This window comes from Condylura cristata, unplaced genomic scaffold, assembly GCF_000260355.1.
Source record: "Condylura cristata isolate star-nosed mole 26May11 unplaced genomic scaffold, ConCri1.0 scaffold00003, whole genome shotgun sequence".
Taxonomy (NCBI): domain Eukaryota; kingdom Metazoa; phylum Chordata; class Mammalia; order Eulipotyphla; family Talpidae; genus Condylura; species Condylura cristata.
In genome coordinates, this window is record NW_004567104.1 from 22,503,692 (window position 1) to 22,523,047 (window position 19,356).

Consider the following 19,356-nt stretch of genomic DNA (forward strand, 5'->3'; position numbering starts at 1 on the left):
TGCCCAGTGAGGGTCAGTGCAGCTGCCAGCACAGGAGATGCTCTTGCATTAGATGCAGGTGCCCCGAGCTTGCTGGTTGGTGCATCACAGGAACTCTGTTACAGTTAACTGACAAGAAACAACATCTTATGCACTTAATGGACCTTCATTTCCTTAATTGGTCACGTGTCTGCTATCTCACCAGGATTTCTTTCCTTCACAGTGCTGTGAGTCAGCTTCCTGCTGCTTGATGACTCTTCCAGGGTATCCCCAAAATCAGAATGCTGCTTCTTATGCAGGCATCCAAGGTTGTGGCCCTCACATATGTCACAAATCTATGATATTGTCTATGGGGAGTGATCCACTTTCTGGTGGCTTTGGAAGGACGCTGGACTACGTAGGATATTAGGGAGCTTGGGCTCTAGTAATGCAGCCACCCAGCCTGCTCTTTTTTCTTCTAATTCTTAAGCATGCATTTAACAGATTGTGTGGCACTGGAAACCAGCTGAGATGTAAGATGTGGCTCCTGACCTAAGAAACCTAGGATGTAGTCAGGAAACCACAAAAGATAATGTCAACCTGAAGGTCAAGGTGTAAAAAGAATGATAGGAGAATATATATTGTTAATGTTCCAGAGAGGATGATGGAAATGTCTGAGGACTGCTCTCAACATTCAAAGCCTGAAGTCAGGGTGAATATTTTTGAGTTGCTGATGATTTCAGAACTTCTGGCACTTGGGCCCAGGCTAGAATTCAAGTTTGGTCATTCTATATCTATCACTTAGCCAAATCCTGCCTTTTGCCATTTGTACTTTTAGCCTTACTTTACCTCAATTTTTGTCTTGGTCTCTCACTTTCTTTAGGCTGGTTTTCCTGCTCAGAACAGAGTCTATTCCTTGAACGCATCTTCATTATGATTCACACCAACTTGAAGAAAAAGTTCAGCTGCTGTGTGCTGGCCTTTCTCTTGTTTGCTATTATCTGTGTGTGGAAGGAAAAGAAGAAAGGAAGTTACTTTGATACCCTTAAGTTACCAACTAAGGAATTTCAGGTATTGAAGAGTTTGGAGAAACTGGCCATGGGATCTGGTTCCCAATATACCTCTTCAGGCAACACCCAGGACCCTGGCAGGAACAGTCAGAACCACCACAGTTCCAGGGGACCAGCCAAGCCTGCGGGCACCTACCAGGTGTGGAACAAGGACAGCTCTTCTAACAACCTGATCCCTAGGCTGCAGAAGATCTGGAAGAATTATCTGAAAATGAACAAGTACAAAGTGTCCTACAAGGGGCCAGGGCCAGGTGTGAAGCTCAGTGCCGAGGCCCTGAGCTGCCACCTCCGGGACCAAGTAAACGTGTCCATGGTAGAAGCCACAGATTTTCCCTTCAACACCTCCGAATGGGAGGGTTACCTGCCCAAGGAGAACATCAGGACCAAGGCTGGGCCTTGGGGCAGGTGTGCTGTCGTCTCATCAGCAGGATCTCTGAAGTCCTCCCAACTAGGCCGAGAAATAGGTGGGTTCTGCGGGTGTTAACTGAGCAGCTACTAATCTAGGAGTAGCTGGGCATATGGAAAGGACTGGAGACAAGAGCCCAAGTATAGCAGCAGGGACTAGTGGAGTGAATCCGCATCGGTGTTTTTCTTTTCTTCTTTAAAGATTTATTTATTTGTGGCCCTCCCTGGTGGCGCGGCGGGTTAAAGCACTGCACTGAGAAGCTAAAGCCACTTCTACATGAGTTCGATTCCCGCCTGCCCCAGAGGTGACCACATGGCGCAGCAGACCTCTCCTGACCCGCCCGCTGCTCCCCTCAGCAGTGTACTTCCTTGATCTGCCTGTTCTGCTCCCCACTCTGTCTCTGGTAAAGCCTCTCACTGCCCTTGCACCTCTGGCCTGTACCCCAGTTCTATATGCATAAATAAATAAATCTTTAAAAAAAAAGATTTATTTATTTGTGCATACAGGCCAGAGGTGCAGGGGCTGCGAGAGGATTCACCAGAGACAGAGTGGGGAGTAGAACAGGCAGATTGACAAAGTACACTGCTGAGGGGAGCAGCAGGCGAGACAGGAGAGGTCTGCTGCACCATGTGGGTCACCTCCCTGACAGGGGATTGAACTCAAGCTGAGGCCTCTGAGGCTAGCTTCACAGTGCAGTGCTTCAACCACCAGGGAGGGGCCCCACTTCGGTGTTTTTCAACTGCCTGTTATGCTTCAAAGGGACCATGGGAGCCACTGAAAAGATGGGGATCTTTATTAATTTGAATTGTTTCATTTTTTATCTTTTTAAATATTGAGTGTCCACAAAAGACTTCAATTGGAATTCAGTTGCTCTACCAAAAAGCAGACATTACATTGACATTTAAAAATCACCAGAGCACAAATCTTTTGATCAACCTAAATTATAAACCAAAGAATTCCAGGTTGAACAGTCTGGAGACCAGGCCATGGGGCCTGGGTCCCAGCCTGCACCTTCAGGCAGCACCCAGAAAGCACCCAGGACCCCCGCAGGCACAACCTCATGCTCAGTGGTCTTCAAGTCCTGTAATTGTTCTGATTAATTGAGGACTAATTTTGTCTCTGGAAATCAACTATCCGGGTAATCCTCAGCTTTTCTTCTTGAAAATAACTAAATAGAGCAGACATTCTTAATTTGGGGAGTAACTTTCAGGTGGTGTATAAATCCCTAAAATCTCATGCAAATGTACTTTTTGGATTAGATGTGCATAATGTATGTACATGTGTGCAAGTCAGTCGATTCTACTTTCCACAGAAGTGTCACAGCTTTCAGTTGGTTCCAGAGCTGGTAATTCAAAGAAAAGTTAAAAGTTACTTTTAACTTTTAACTTGTTTTAAGTTAACAATATATCACTTGTTTTTCTTGAAGTCCTTTGCAGGTAATATGAGAGATCGTTTCCCACATTTATAAGTATGAATACAACACAGAGCCACAGATTTGCCTGTAGCTCCTTAGTTCCCTTATTTTGAGAGAATGTGTTTTTCATTATTGTGCAATGAATCAGGCTAAAGAAAGCAAAGCATATGAAGCCTTGCTCTTCTGTCAGTCTCTGGAAGGTACAAGCAGGTGAGGTCATATGTCTACTTTTTATTTCCTTCATATGACTGCCAGGAAAAATGGTCTGAAACTAAGCTCAGGCTTTCAAAAGAAGAAAAAATAGACCCACATTTGGAGTCTCTAGAACAGAAAGAAGTAGTGAGATCACATTTTGCCTCCCCAAATAGGCAGCACTTCTTAATAATAGCTGCCAAGTGGCCAACTCCATGAAACTTTTACTTTTGCCTTTTGGTTTATTTTGGATTTCATTTCCAGAAACTAATTATGATTGGTTTTTGCCCATCCATGGTAGGACTAAATTCCTTTCTTTCTTTCCTATTTTGGTTCCCTAATGGTGATGCTTCTAATATCCTACCTGTTCGCTGATTCCTTTCATGTCGAATTATCATTTTGTGTCTGACTGAAATTCTGTTGATTTTCGAGGTATATCCCCTAGAGCTACAATCTTTATTTTTAGACACTCCATTAAAATTTTGAGTAATTTATTTACTTATTTTTGAGGGTCTGGGGATCTGTATTTATTCTTTAGTATTTAAGTTCGGGGCTTTTTTTTTTTTTAACCTTTCAGATGTGTGCATGTTCGACTTGCCCTCCAAACCATGGTTCATGCCCCATCAACGTTGAGTGATTTAAATAAATATTAAGTAAAGTAATCTTTTTCTAGAGATAGCAGCTATCACTTCAAGTATGTATTTCCATGGGAGGACTTTGATCCTGAGATAGAACAAAAACTGCTTGTTTAGCTTAAGATGTTCTGCTCTCTGTCAAGGCCAGAGGTGCAGGAATGGTGGGAGGATTCACCAGAGACAGAGTGGGGTGTAGAAGTTCAGTGGGGTGCAGAAGTACATTGCTGAGGGAAGCAGCAGGCAGGTCAGGAGAGGTCTGCCGCACCATGTGGGACACCTCCAGGGTGAGGGATCAAACTCGTGAAGGGGCTGCTTCTAGCGTCATAGTGCTGTGCTTTAACCCATTGCACCACCAAGGAGGGCCCTCATTTTTTATTTTTAATTCATTCATGAACTCTTCAAAAATACAAACAAGGGACTTAAAATATAAAGAGGAAAGGGAAGGGGGGAAAAGGCTGGTATCGAAGATCTGTGAGTTTCAGGCAACATGCCAGGCTCACAGCTTTCCCACTGGGATTTGTCCAGCCTCTTCCCAACTATGGAGCATTGCAGTTGGCTTCAAATTTTGCTCTCACAAATACTGTTGTTAACAAAGTTTGTGTGCAGATCACTTGACTGTTACTGCCTGTCAACAGAAGTAAGACTAGAAGACCAAAGTGGGCTACATTTTATGTCTCTTTTGTCCATTGTGCAGTTGTTACCCAGAGAGCTTGGAATAATGTCCTGTCTCTCTAGCAGTCCCAGAAGCCAGTCAGTGGTATGCTCAGCCTCTTTCAATTATTTTTGATACTTACACATGTAGAGATGTGTTAGAATTCTCATTTTAAACAATGGCATATGTTTTAAGACAGTATGACCAGTAGGAATAATGCTTATTGGTCACTCGCTATCTGCCTAACGTGATTTTTCTCTCTTAATCCTATGAGGTAGGTACTATTGTTTATTTTTATTTTATTTTATTTTTTTTAAAGATTTATTTATTTGTACATACAGAACTGGGGTACAGGCCAGGGGCAGTGAGAGGCTTCACCAGAGACAGAGCAGGGAACAGAACAGGCAGATCAACGAAGTACACTGCTGAGGGGAGCAGCGGGTGGGTCAGGAGAGGTCTGCCGCGCCATGTGGTCACCTCCGGGGCAGGCGGGGATCGAACTCATGCGGAAGCGGCTTTAGCTTCTCAGTGCTGTGCTTTAACCCGCTGCGCCACCAGGGAGGGCCTGTTTATTTTTTTATGAGCTAAGTGTTGTGACTCAAAAAGATACCACAACTGGTTAATAGACTGGGACTGGAAGCCAGTTTGTTAGCTAAAATTTCCTCACATTTGACCCCTCTGTTTTTGTCCCTGATTGTGATTATAGCTCCAAAATAAATTTTGATATAATGATTCTTTGTCAGCTTAAAAGAAAGTCCCTTGATATTCCTGCCAGTGTTAACTTCTACAGGAAAGGAGAGAGCATGCTGTGTTGAGACCAAGGCAAGAAGCAGAGTCTGAGCAAAAGTGCAGGGGACATTGGGTATTACACGTAGCACGTAGTCCTGTTTGTCTGAGATGTGGGGTCCATTGGGGTGAAGGCTGGGAGTTGAGGCCAGAAAGGTAACAAGGGTCAGCTCTTAGACGATGTTGATAGTCATAATAAGAACTCTGGGTTTCATTCTTTAAAACATGGAGGACTCTAGAAGGTTTTTGAGCAAGCCAGCAGTGTTAGAAGTGATTTCTGATTTCTTTCTGAATTCCTTTATTCAGAGTATTACTGTATAGTCTCTCTTTTATTAAGGACTCTTGTCCCATCCAGGTGAGATGTGTCAGGCCTGTCTGAGACAGTAGTGGAGAGAAAAGGTCTGACTTGAGAGGGGCATCGTTAAGGAAAAGACAGAACTTGCTGTGTAACTAGAAGTGACAGAGTGAGAATCAGATTCCAAGAGTTTCTATCCTGGATCACAGAGGAGCAAGTTTGTGATAAGAATAGGTGCTCTTTCAGATGTGCTGAATCTGAATCATTTGTGAATTTTCCTGGGTGAGTTTCTATGTGGTTGAGTAGTTGATTCTGGGGAAGGGATCAGGGCAGGAGGTCAAATTTCGCAATCTTTTCTATCATGCTGATTGTTGTAGTCAGAGAAAATGACCAATGTGGAAATCTAGGGGAAAAAAAAGTATGCTTGCAGGGCAGGGAAAGATCAGGGACAAACAAAATGAAATTGAGAAAGGCCAAGGTGAGGACTGGAGGAGAATCAGGGGTGTACTCTATGCCAGATGGTAGAGGAGGATGGTTTGGGGGTGGGTGAACAAGGTCTTGAGTGTAGACTGAGAAAACACCATTGGTTTGGCAGCACAGAGATTGCGATTATTTCTATTAGGAGTTGGGGATTTTTTCTAAAAAAGCACAAATAGTATTTTCCATTTGAAACCATACAGCATTTGTCCAATTACTCAACACTCCTGTCACAGTGCAAAAGCAGCTATAGACAGGAGGAATTTAATGGGCCTGGCAATGTTCTAGTAATACTTTATTTACAGAAACAGGGGACAGGCAAAGTCTGAGTACTGTAGTTTGCCAACCATGATCCTAGTATATCTGGTTTCTCTAACCAGAATGTAGTTTTCCAAAAATCATTAGATGATTTATTAATCTAATTAGAAAATATAAAAACCATTTGACCCAAATATCATAAATCATTTTCCATTTACATTATTTCCAGCTACTTAGAATTACTATACCTGGAGGCAGGAGATTCTGTTGTAAATTTACTAATGAGCTTGTTCTGTTGAATTTTCTGGGCATGTAATTATATTATTTCCATACAGTGATGTATTTATCTCTTCCTTTTCTCATTTACATTCTTTTCTGCTCTCTAATTCTCTATAAGAAGAGCCTTTTTTTGTGGCCTCCTGCAGAGGAAGGATCTGGTTTGCTGGAATCCTACTAGCTGTGGATTTGTCTTGATGATTTCCTGGAGGCTAATTTGAGCGTTGAAACTTTTTTTCTGCTTTCCATAGCAGAGGACAGTTTGGCAAATAAGGAGTCTCTTTCCCTTTTTATGAACTCAATTCAGTGGTGTATTTGAAAATTTTCTTCTTTGACTTTTTTTTTTTGGTTTAGAATAAACTCCAGGGACCCTCCCTGGTGGTGCAGCGGGTTAGGATGCAGCACTGCAAGCCAGCCACAGCCACTTCAGTGCGAGTTCGATCCCTATCCCCCACACCCCAGGAGATCCACATGGCGCGGCAGACCTCTCCTGACCTGCTCCCCTCAGCAGTGTACTTCGTTGATCTGCCTGTTTTGCTCTCCACTCTGTCTCTGGTGAACCCTGTCACTGCCCCTGCACCTCTGGCTTGTATCTCAGTTCTATACATATAAATAAGTCTTTAAAAAAAAAAAAAAAGGGGGCCCTCTCTGGTGGCGCAGCGGGCTAAAGCACAGCACTAAGAAGCTTAAGCCACTTCCGCATGAGTTCGATTCCCGCCTGCCCTGGAGGAGATCCACATGGCGAGGCAGACCTCTCCTGACCCGCCCGCTGCTCCCCTCAGCAGTGTACTTCATTAATCTGCGTGTTCTGCTCCCCACTCTGTCTCTGGTGAATCCTCTCACCCTCCGCATCTCTGGCCTGTACCCCAGTTCTGTATGAATAAATAAATCTTTAAAAAAAAAACACACAAAAAAAACCTCTATACTTCATACTGGCCTCCATCGTCTTATCTTAGCTGCCAGCTTTTATTTTCCTGACTCATTTGTCTCAGCCTTAGTCTCCTGGGGGAAGCGGGGAGATCTTACATTGCTGCATCCTCTGTCTGCAATGCTTTTCTCTGGACCCTTCCCATGCTTTGGGTCTCAGCTCATGGACGTTCCTTTAATCATGAATCTGTCTGAAGGCAATTCCCCCAGGGTCTCTGTTAGCTTAGTCTATTTGTGTCATATATTAATCATAAACCATAATTATCTTGAGTATAGATTATTGTGCTGATTTTTTAATCTCCTTACAGTAGATAGTGAGATCTCTGAGGACAAGGACCCTGCCTCTCTCACTTACAACCACTTTTTTTAGCACCTGTAACACTACCTGGAACAGAGTAGGGGCTTAGTGAGTTTTGCACCTTTCTTATAGTCAGCACCAAGGACTATCCGAAGCTTCCAGTGCTGGATGTTCTCTTTGCTCCTTCAAACCCACTGTCCTATGTTTTGTAGCTGATTCTGTACTTGGAATCAAAATTGGAAGTGTGTCAACTGGGCTTCCTTGCTTTTATTTGGCACTGAACAATAGACACCCTGGTATGAAACTGAGAGTGAAGGCAGTTGCATGATGGCTTGCAGGGTATCCATGATGGCTTTTCTCCCTTGGCTGAAAGTCTCAGTCACTTTCAAGTACCCCTCTCTGATTCTCCCCTTCCCTTCAGGCCCTCTCTGGTGGTGCAACAGGTTAGAGTGCAGCACTGCAAAGCTAAGCCAAGCCATGGCTGCTTCAGTGCTAGTTCGATCCCAGGCCCCGGAGGTGAACCACCTGGCACAGCAGACCTCCTCTGTCTCTCCCACTGCTCCCCTCAGCAGTGTATTACTCCCAATTCTGTTTCTGGTGAATCCTCTCGCCTCCCCTGCAACTCTGTCCTGTACCCCATTTCTGTATGTGCAAATAAATAAAATCTTAAAAAAAAAAAAAAGTCAGGGAAAGAAGAGAGAGCAATCCCCTTTGGCTGGCTGGATTCTCCTAAGCCAGAGTCCCCAGCAGGTGGCCTTTAGCTCAGGGTCTCTGCACCTCTTGCCAAGCTAGGTGGTGGGTATTGATGGCTCCTTGCTGGAGCCACTCTGGGCTCCATCCTTATCAGTTGCCATAGACTACCCATGGTTTTGTCAATAATACCTTTTTTTTTTTTTTTTCCAGTTTTGGCCTCAGGTCCTAAATGGACTGGTCCTTGATTTCCATAGTGGATTGGTCCTACTTGCTGAGTACTGTGAGCTAGATCAGGGTGAAGCGAGGTACTTGGCACTTGTGTGTTACAGCTTATAGTAGTGCTTTCCTATTTTTTTTTTTAAGATTTTATTTATTTATTCATACAGAACTGGGGTACAGGCCAGAGATGCAGGGGCGGTGAGAGGATTCACCAGAGACAGAGCAGGGAACAGGACAGGCTGACTGATGAAGTAACTGCTGAGGGGAGCAGCGGGCGGGTCAGGAGAGGTCTGCCACGCCATGTGGTCACCTCCGGGGCAGGCAGGGGTCGAACTCATGCGGAAGTGGCTTTAGTTTCTTAGTGCTGTGCTTTAACCTGCTGCGCCACCAGGGTGGGCCCGCTTTCCTATTTTGACAGGGATAGAGAACTAACCTAATGGTACTACCAAGACAATTTTGATTTGGCTTCTTTGTTAAGTGGAACGGTGATTCCACTATACAGAGCTCACTGCCTTGTCTACTTGTTGCTGTTACCTAGGCACACTGGTGTCGCTAAGTGCATTTCACGAGTGCCCCTGCCGTGGCTGTGCACACATGTGGTCATCTCTGCCCATGAACTTTGCCTTGCTGCACCATGAGACACGATAATTTCCCCTGTACCATAATGGGAAAAAGACTGGGGAGATTATTTTGTTGCCCTTCCCCCACCCTCTCTCCCTGCAGCCACCCTCTTGTTCTGTACATTACTGATGCCCATCATCTCTTCTCTGTTTCCTTGTGGCTTTTAGATGATCATGATGCCGTCTTGAGGTTTAACGGGGCACCCACAGCCAGCTTTCAACAAGATGTCGGCACGAAAACTACCATCCGCCTGATGAACTCACAGGTAAGACTTGGAGGGAGAGAAGGCAGAGTATGGGTTGAAAAGTAGAATGTTATCTATAGGAAGCGCATCAAAGCTACGTGCTTAATTCAGCCCCTTGACCTCCCTGAGTGCTGAATTCCTCATTGTAGAAGGGGAAGACAGTGACTACCTGACCCACTCTGGTGCTAAGATCACAACAAAGCCCCTGGGGGCTAGTCTGTCTGGAATGGAGGTGTCTGGTGCTCAGAGGAAAAGTGTCCTGCGTCCCTGCAGCCCTTACAGGTCCAGGTCCTGTCTGGGTGTTGGGTGAGGGACTGAGGACCGTCAGGGAAAGCGAGATGTTGTGAAGAGTCAGTGAGGCCACACAGGTGGGTGGGCTTGTGAGCTGTGACTGTTGCACAGGTGGCATAAGACCAGCACCACACGTTCAGATGCAAGACCACATCAAATTCAGGTATTACCTCACGATTTTCCCTAGATAATTAGCTTCCTGAAGTATTTCCAGGTAGCAGGTGGGAACTTGAGAAATACTCTTGCTACACATTTCTGTTAGTGGGTTTAATTAGTGGAAAGAGCTGTATCACACCAATATCAAAAATAGCCTTAGAAGTGACAAACCACTTACCTCACTTAACACTGTGCAATCTGTCTTTTCCTCAGTAAACCTGAGCTTTGGGTGTTCAAATGTTAGTGTTTAGCCTCTGCACATATCCCAGGATGTCTGGGCAGGGAGCGAATCCTGGAAGAGGTGTCAGTGTCCTTCCAGCTGTCCTGGCAGAAAGGCATCTCTCTGCCCTCTGCCAGCTCTCCACTCTCCGTTTCTGTCTCTCTTTACTGGTTGGCTTTCAGAAGCTCACCAGCAGATCGGAAGCTGCTTGCTGTATGACCTACTTTCCATTGGAGGCCCACAGTCATAGGAAACTTTATAAATGAGCATGCTGGACTTTTTGCCACACCACTCTGTAGTTTCTCAAATACTGTTGTCATAACAGTATTGTCACTTTGATCTTCCAGTCGCCTTGATGTGCTCCCCATGCAGAATTATCATGCAACTTTATGTTTTGGGTTTTTCTATTGATTTTATTGTAACTTATATGACAGGCAAGATGAAAAGAAATTGATTCGTCAGCAAGAAAATCTCTGGAGCTATTGCTAGACTTTGAAAGATGGGCAGGATTTGGAGGACTAATGGTTGGGAGGCACCCCCAAAAGAGGGATTGGCAGCATAGACATTTATAGGAAATGAGGGAGGTATTCAAGCAGGCCTGGCTGCTGTTGGGTAGGGTGGGGATTTGTGATGCCTGACAGAGGGAGACAGGCTGGCCCTGCAGCTCCTCAGACTCACACAAGGCTAGGTCAGGCAGAGGGGTTGGGATGAGGCTTCCCATTTTTTCCTTTCTGGTGCCCCAGTTACTGAACTGAAGGAAGCAGGAGATATCCCAGGGAGTGCCAATGCCTAACTTGTGCTCTTCTGGAAGAAAAATGTGTTTTTAGAGATGGCTAATGCTTAATGATCCATGAGAAATATCTAGGAGTTTTGTTCCTTCCATATCTTCTTCCATTCCCTCCTCTCTTTTCCCCTCTTTCCTTCCTTCCCTACCCTCTTCTTTCTTTCCTTCCACAAGTATGGGTAGTGTTGAAGAGCGTGTAGCAAACAGTGTGTAGACCTGCAGGTGGTATGCTTCAGGTTGAAACCCAGCTCTGCCTTTTATTAGCTAAATGATCATGTACAACATACCTCATGCTTTCACTTACGCGTCGGTGGTGACACGAGAACAGTAATACTTCTCACAAGGTTGATCGAAGAATAAGTGAGAAATCTATGCAGCGCACTTAGCACTGGCACATATATCCGTGATTCTTGCTTACTCCTAATTTCATGTGTGCCGACTCTCATTTGGTGTGGAGGATACATGAACAAAGCATGTTGGCTCCTGTTCTAGAGTTGCTCGAATGGCTACACAAAGAAATACAGAGTTGTACAGAGAACTGCAGAGGTGGGTATCAAGGTGCTAGCAGAAACCTTAAAAGGACATTTTTACATAGTCAGGAGAGTCAGGAAAAGCAAGGAGGTGATGCTCAGCCGTGGGGGGAGGAGGAGATAAGAGAGATAAAAGTTTTGCAAGAGCCAACAACTCTGTGTGAAAGTCTCGAGTGCAGGCAGGCCTAGCAAGTAGGAGGTCAGTGTATGGGGTTGTGGAGGGGTGAGGAGGAAGATAAGGAGCAAGCCATGACTCTGTGTGAAGGAGCTTTCTTCCTTGTGGCATGTCCAGGCTTGCATTTTGCAAACATCCCTCATCATAGACACAGCAGAGCTTGGAGAGCAGCGGTAGAAGGCTCTTGTAGCCTAGACGAGACCTGCTGGGGGTTGCCTGAGGGGAGAAATGCAAGTGAGTGTGAGAAAAGTGGACCCAAGAGATACTTGGTTTGTGAGATCAGCAGGCTTTCCTGTCTGGTCAGGTGTGAGGAGTAGGGGAGAGGCACTACAAGCATAGCAGGGAGTCGCTTGTGCAAGTGAGATGAAAGTACCTGAAGTTGTCTGGGTTGTGAGGGCTAGAGTCGGAAGGGAGGGTAGAAATAAAAAATGTGGTTCTGGAAATGCTTGATCTGAGCTGGTTTTTCCCGATCTGTGACGAGATGTCAGGTAAGCAGTGTGCACAGGGGTAGCAGTTTGGTGGACAGGCTGGGTTGGAGCTGAAGACCTGTGAATGGTCTCCGTGTGGCAATGGAATGTGGGGGGCAGTGTGAACTCTAAAGAAAGTGTGTAGAGACAGGAGAGGAGACCCAATGCTGGGGCATTGGGTGTCGAAAATCAGAGAGAGAGGGCGAAGTCAGCACTGGTAGATGTCACTGATGAGACAGTGTAGATGAAGCAAAATGGAGGCTGCTGGTAACTTCCCAACAGCAGATGGAGGGAGAAATCCAGGAGTCACAGCAGAGTGCCTGGAGGCATGAGTGGGGAAAGTGACTGGAGCAGATACTTGGAGATGGTTCTTGTAAGAAGCCTGGCTCTGAAGGGCAGGAAAGAAGTAGGGCAACAGCTATAGGCAATTAAGGGTCCCATTGGTTTTGTTCTGCTCATGCTTCAGACCAGAAAGTTTGAATGTGTTTAAAAATCAATGGGGAGTTGCCCCAGAGGTGACCCACATGGTGCAGCAGACCTCTCCTGACCCGCCTGCTGCTCCCCTCAGCAATGTATTTCGTTGATCTACCTGTTCTGCTCCCCACTCTGTCCCTGATGAATTCTCTCACTGCCTCTGTATCCCAGTTCTGTATGCATACATAAATAAATCTTTTTTAAAAAGTCGATGGGAAGACAGTCAGAAAAGTTCGATTTCTGTATGAATCCCTAACATGAGGTACATGGAGTAGTCAAATTCATAGAGACAAAAGTCAGAATGTTGGTTTCCTGGAGGAGGAAGCACTGGGAAAATGAAGAAGTTCTGGAGGTGGATGGTGGTGATAGAGACACAACACCCATAGTCTGCCATTAAGCTATGCACTTAAAAATGGTTAAAATGGCACTTATATTACATGTATTTTGCCACAATAAAAGTCATTGTGTCAATGAGGAGAAACCAGTTGATAGAAGGAGAAATTTAACATACTAACCAGAGAAGATAGTAAGTAGTTCCTGAAACAGTAATGGGAATTGATGCAAAACCCAGGTGAGGATGAGCCCCAGCAGGAGAGAGTTGGGGAAGATGGATTGGGGCTTTTGTGTGTGTGTGTGTGTGTGTGTGTGTGTGTGTGTGTGTTTGGAATCAGTTTGTGGTAGAAGGATGCAAGAGCTTCTATTTTCTCTGCACAGTTGGATGCAAGGCCCTATTGGGGGGAGTCTGACTGGGGGAGGAAGTTTGAACAGAGGTGATTTAACATTGCCTTTGAGAAGCGTGGAGGCGGGAATAAACCAGAAGAGTGGAGTAGGCTCTCCAAGTTTTGTAGCCACGTTGCATTGGCAAGCATGAATTTAGAGAGAACTTAACTCTGCTTGAGCAAGTCTGATAGGATCTGCTGATCAGCGGGTGGCAGCAATAAAAAGAGGGAGAAGGAGAAGCTCTGGAAATACGATCAGACTGGGCAGGCTACCACCTTTTGGGGCATCTCTTCATGGGAGTTTAGTGTGGAACTAAATCTCAACCATGGAAAAATTCTAGAACTCAGAATCTTTGCCAAGTAAGGTTTTCTGTGCATGAAGAGACAGACTTTGATCAGATTCCTCCTTGAACACTTCTTACTTGAGTAACTTGAGCAAATGACTTTATCTTTCTAAGCTTTAGCTTCTTTAGTTGTAGAGGGGAGTAAAGAAAGTTGGCATGAGAGTCTTTGTAGGGTCAAATGGCATTTCCAGGCATGGAGCGCTTTATCCAGAGGTCTGTAGCTAGTGCTCTTCAAGTGGCGGAGGTGGTCTTTACCAGAGCTGCAAGGCCTCTGTGTGTTGGAAACTTCAGTGCTGTGCCCATGTGACTCTGGCCTTCCACTGGTGATATTCAGCCAGCATGGGGCCTTCTGGGAGGTTAAACTTGTCTCTACAGAGGATAAATTTTAGAAAATGGTAGGTCACGACATTCATGCATCTGTTTTATTCAGATGCGGGAAACAGGTAGATGTTATAACCCCATTCAGGGCACACATCTGCCAGAGTTAAGAGGTGGTTGGCCTCCTTCCTGGGGTACACTGTCTACTCCCAAGAAAGTCTTTCCTAAAGGAGCCATCAACCCTCCTTTCCTTTCATAAGTGGTCCTAGATATCTGGGCTGTTATTTCATATTCTCATCACAGGTGGCTCTGTTGCAGAACTTCTTGGGATACTGACTGTGACTGACACCCTTCTGCCATTATGCTTTGATAGCCCAGCAAGCTGGGGGGGCAATTTCTCTTTGGTCCTCACTTATATCCCAGCTATTTTGTGTCTATTTCTGTGGATGAGCAAACTGCACCCTCACCGTGGCACACAGGGAGTGTGGGCCACCCAGGTGGTTTTGGGTCACTTTGGGTAGGACCTTGTGGTCAAGCAGCTTGTCCTCCTTCCAGATGGAGAGTTTCTCCTGACCGCAGCTGTGTCTGAGGGTGGTTGGACCTGTGTTTGTTCGTCTTCTCTCCCTCAACATGGGAGGGAACAACAGTCTTCTGTGCATCTGGACTGTGACCAAGCCGTGGAAACAAAAAGGTGGCTTTCTTACCAAAAAGATGGCTTTTTATAGACCATGGTGTCATACTGTGAAGTTTCAGCTCAGTAAACCTTTTCAGGCATGTATGTGCCAGGTGTTAGGAGATTTAACAGGAAAGCCATAGATAGCAAAATGTCTTTAAATACACTCAGCTCTGACTTTAAGAAGGTTTCGTGAGACTCAGCTCAGTGGACTGAAAAAGGAAACGGTGGGACAAGTAACCCTAGTGGCTTCCTGAGAAGCTTTTGCAGAGACTGAGCAGAAATTCCTATATCTTGTGGTAGCGACAGTGTATGCCATCTGGACTTCAACCAGAATATTCCCATACTCCTTACTGAGGCTTATCTTGAGTTAACAGCTACTGTCTAAATGAGGGTCATATTTTCATATGTGTCTTATTTCATCTGATCTTCATGATAACCCTGTGAGGGTCAGTTGGTCTCAGAGTTCTAAAGCTCAAAGTATTGCTCTGGGTACAGAAAGCATGGGACTTGGAGCTAGATCTGTTTGCCAATGGCATTTTTTAAAAAAATATTTATTTATTTATTTATTTATGCATACAAGAACTGGGGTACAGGCCAGAAGTGCAAGGTGGTGAGAAGATTAACCAGAGGCAGAGTGGGGAGCAGAACGGGCAGATCGACGAAATACACTGCTGAGGGGAGTCAACTCCCTGGTCTGGGATTGAACTTGTGCTGACGCAGCTGTAGCCAGCTTCATAGTGCTGTGCTTCAACCCATTGTACCACCAGGGAGGGCCCTGCCCCAGTGGCACTTTTATTTTTTTTTAAGATTTTTTTATTTATGCATACAGAACTGGGGTACAGGCCAGAGGTGTAGGGGGTGCGAGGATTCACCAGAGACAGAGTGGGGAGCAGAACAGACAGACTGACTGAAATACATTACTGAGGGGAGCAGCATGTGGGTCAGGAGAGGTCTGCTATGCCATGTGATCAGCTCCTTGGCTGGGGATCGAATTCTTGCTGCAGTGGCTGTGGATAACTAACTTCATAGTGCTGCATTTTAACCCGTTGCACTACTAGGGAGGACCTACCAGTGGTACTCTTAATCCCCTCAGTTTTCTTTAAGTTCCGATACTTCTCAAGATGCTGACAGATAAGCATTTCTATAGGTGGGAGATTTTTCCATCAAGAGCCTGATAGATGAGCCAGTTGATTGTATAAAGCCCTCTTGATACAGTATTTTAGCATCATGATTTGGGAGCTTTAAGTTTGACACAGTGAGTATCCTGAAATCCAGGGCTCCTTGTTCTGGCCGACGGTCAGAAGCTCGGTAGTTGATCATTTTCAGCATAGAGGAGTGCTGTGACTTGATATTGGGTTCTGCTGCTTTCGTATTCCACAGCTCTGGCCACAAATGAATGGCTTTATACTTATGGCTGCTCTTGGTCTTTCCTTTCCATCCACCCTGGGTACAGCCAGCTGCCCAGATTCCATCAAGCCAAGTAAATGAATTCCCTTCACACTCTGCCCACTCTAGGAGAGGATGCATTTTGGATGCAGTGTTCTATCCACAGGGAGATTTAATTGGAGAAAAGCTTCCCCACACCCCACAAAAGTAGTGTGCAAAGGTGCAGTGCAAAAGCAGGGTGTATTCTTTTTCTGTTTGACTGGTTTAAATACCTCACATAAATGAAATGCAATATTTGTTTCCAGGACTGACTTGTTTCATTTATATCCTCCAGATTCGGTCATGTTATCATGGTTTAAATTCACCCCCCCCTTTTTTTTTTTTTAAGATTGAGCAATATTCTATAGAAATAGATTGTTGTATTGTGGCTGTGGCAGGGAGAAATGGGGAGTTGCTATTCAGTGGGTACAAAGTTTGATTGTACAAAATGACTAAGTTGTAGAGATCTCTTACATGACTTTATATCCTCAGGTAACAATACTGTATTATTTACTTCAGAATTGTTGGGAGTATAAATCTCATGAGAACTGTTCTTACCACAAATGCAAAAAGGTAGGGTATACTCCAGTGTCTAGCTGCTACCAACTGACCTGGAAGTTTGGATCACGGAAAGACAGTCTTTGGTATGGGGTTCTTTCTGAGAGCTCATTGCTAAATCCCAGATGGTTTACATTTACCTTATTTAAAGCCTATATTTATATTTACATTTACCTTATTTAAAGCCTACCTATCTTCAAAATAACCCTTTTCCTGACTCCATACTTCCTTTCAGTTCATGTGCCAACCATAACCATTTCTTAGGTAAGACTCTCACTCAACCTCAACATTTTGAGGTGATTTGCTGGGAAGTTTTGCGTCTGTGTTCATGAGATATGTATGTATTTGTAATTTTTCTTCCTTTCTTTTCTTTTTTAAAGACTTATTTATTTATGCATATAAGACCTGGGGTAGAGGCCAGAGGTACAGGGGGTGAGAGGATTCACCAGAAACAGAGTGGGGAGCAGAACAGGTAAATCTACTACAATACACTGCTGAGGGGAGCAGTGGGCAGAATACGAGAGGTCTGCTGCGCCATATGGGTCAGCTCCCTGGCCAGGATTAAACATATGCTGGGGATAGCTTGACAGTGCTTACTTTAACCCCTATGCCATCAGGGAGGCCTCTGTTTTCGTTTCTTGTAATATTTTTGTATTTTTGATGCCATTATAGAGTGAATTGAGAATTGAATTCCTTCTTCTACAATTTTCTGGAAGAATCTGTATAGAATTAGTATTATTTTTTTCTTGAAAGTTTGCTAGCATTTACCAATAGAGCCAACTGGTCCTACAATTTACTTTGTGGGAAAGTTTTAACTTCCAAATTCAAAATTTTTAATAGATCTGAAGTGACTTGTATTATCTGTTTCCTGGTGACTGAGCTATAGCACTTGTGTCTCAAGGGATTTGCTTATTTCTTCTAAAGTATTCAATTTATTAATTTAAAGATGTTCCTAATATTCCTTCATTATCTTTTTAATATCTGTGGAATCTCTAGTGATATAACATCCTTTGAGGTGATTCAAATGGCATGTGAAATCACAATATAAAAGGATCTTGATGATCAATTAGGCATTCGTTCATCTCGGAAGTTCTTATTGATCACCTGTTGTCTGCCAGACTTTGTGAAGGGAGCTGGAATTGAAACACCCTGCCCTTTTGGAGCTCAGAGTCTTATTATTTCACTTTACAAACAAGACAGCTGAGGCCTCTGGAGAGAGAAGAGATGACTGCATGGTTGCTCAGAAGATATGGCCAACGCGAGAGGGGAGTCCGCCTAACAGCTACGCTAGGAATGTCCTTGGCTCTCTCGCCACACTTTTCAAGTCCATGTTTTCTACTCCCATCATTTTACTTATCCATCTCATTTATTTCATTTATTACTCTTTGTACTACTATAAAATAAGGTTTATGAAGGGAAGCATTTTGTCTATTCTGTTCAATTACCTGGAATAGTGCCCATGACACAGCAGTCGTGTAGCAAATATTTGCTGAATAAAGTCTAGTCTAGGGAACCTTTTTTTACTCAGTGGATAGCCTCCAGACTTCCTCCAGTTTCTTTTGTGTGTGTTTCTTTGAACTCTTATTCAGAAATAGTTAAAATTTTCCCCCAAAGTTGCAAAGTGACTAATACAAAGGACGCTTGTATATCCTTTATTCATATTTGGTTATTACAAACCGTTCATGCCACTGCTGTGCGGTGTGCTCTATTCATCTTTCAGAATGTTTTTGCATATGGATGATAAAGGTTATTTGGTTGAGTTCTCAGATGAAAATAAGGAATATATTACTGAACAATGGAGAAAAAGTGATTCTTGTAATAAAATGGCAAACAACTTGGTTGAAATGTGTTCCAGTATTTTTGGAAGCTACAAATAGTGAGCAAAGAAATTTAACATACAAATTTAATATTTAACTGAGGAGATTTCTGCAATAACTGTATTATAGACATTAATCCCTAAACACTTGTTGCAGAATGAGAGATTATGTCTTCACCTGCTTGCCCCAACTACCCAAACTCATAAATAGGGTTTAATCTCTAATAGGATGGTATTTGGAGGTGGAGTCTTTAATGAGATAATTTGATTGAGATGAGGTATTGAGGGTGGGATCCCTTGATGATGGGGTTAAGAGAGAGACCTGTGGTTGCACTCTCTCACATGTAAGGAATCAGTGAGAACGTGGCTATGTTCAAGCCACAAACCAAATCTGCAGCACCTTTATCTCAGATTTCTCACTCTCTGGAACCCTGGGAAGACACTGTTTGCTGTTTCAGCCACCCAGCCTGTGGCATTTTGTTGTGGTATTTTGTTGTTTTACCCTGAGCTTTACTAGGAGTTTTTTTTTTTATAAAGAAGTGCAGTGCTAATGTAACAAATACTTAAAAATGTGCAAGCATCTTTGCAAGTGGGCAATTGGTAGAAGCTGGAGGAGTTTTGAAGGGCAAACTAGGGAACGTTTGGTAGGGACTCAAAAGGAAAATTGACTAACTAGAGAGAAAGCTTCTATCTTCTTAGAGAATGCATAAATAATCATACACAGAATGTTGGCAAAAATATGGGTGATAAAGGTCATTCGGTTGAGTTCTCGGATGGAAATGAGGAATATATTACTGAACAATGGTGAAGTGATCCTTTTTAAAAAATGCCAAATAAGTTGGTTCAACTGTGTTCTAGTACTTTGTGGAGATTGAATTAGTGAGCAAAGAAATTTAATATAGAAAATTAATACTTAACTGAGGTGATTTCTAAGTGAACTTTCTCTTGATTGCTTTTGGTAAAATGTGAGGAGAGAGATGAA

The 19,356-nt window shown here is 44.0% G+C and overlaps 1 protein-coding gene across 2 annotated transcripts in view; it reads left to right on the forward strand.

Moving 5' to 3' along the window:
- The window catches only part of ST6GAL1 (ST6 beta-galactosamide alpha-2,6-sialyltranferase 1), a 114,648-nt gene that overhangs the window by 81,039 nt on the left and 14,253 nt on the right, over positions 1-19,356 (forward strand). For both annotated transcript variants that reach the window (XM_012734126.1, XM_004675079.2), the window contains 2 exons: positions 842-1,492; positions 9,345-9,442. In XM_012734126.1, coding sequence (XP_012589580.1) covers positions 892-1,492; positions 9,345-9,442 — 699 coding nt within the window. In that variant the 5' untranslated portion in view covers positions 842-891. The remainder of the gene's footprint in view (positions 1-841; positions 1,493-9,344; positions 9,443-19,356) is intronic.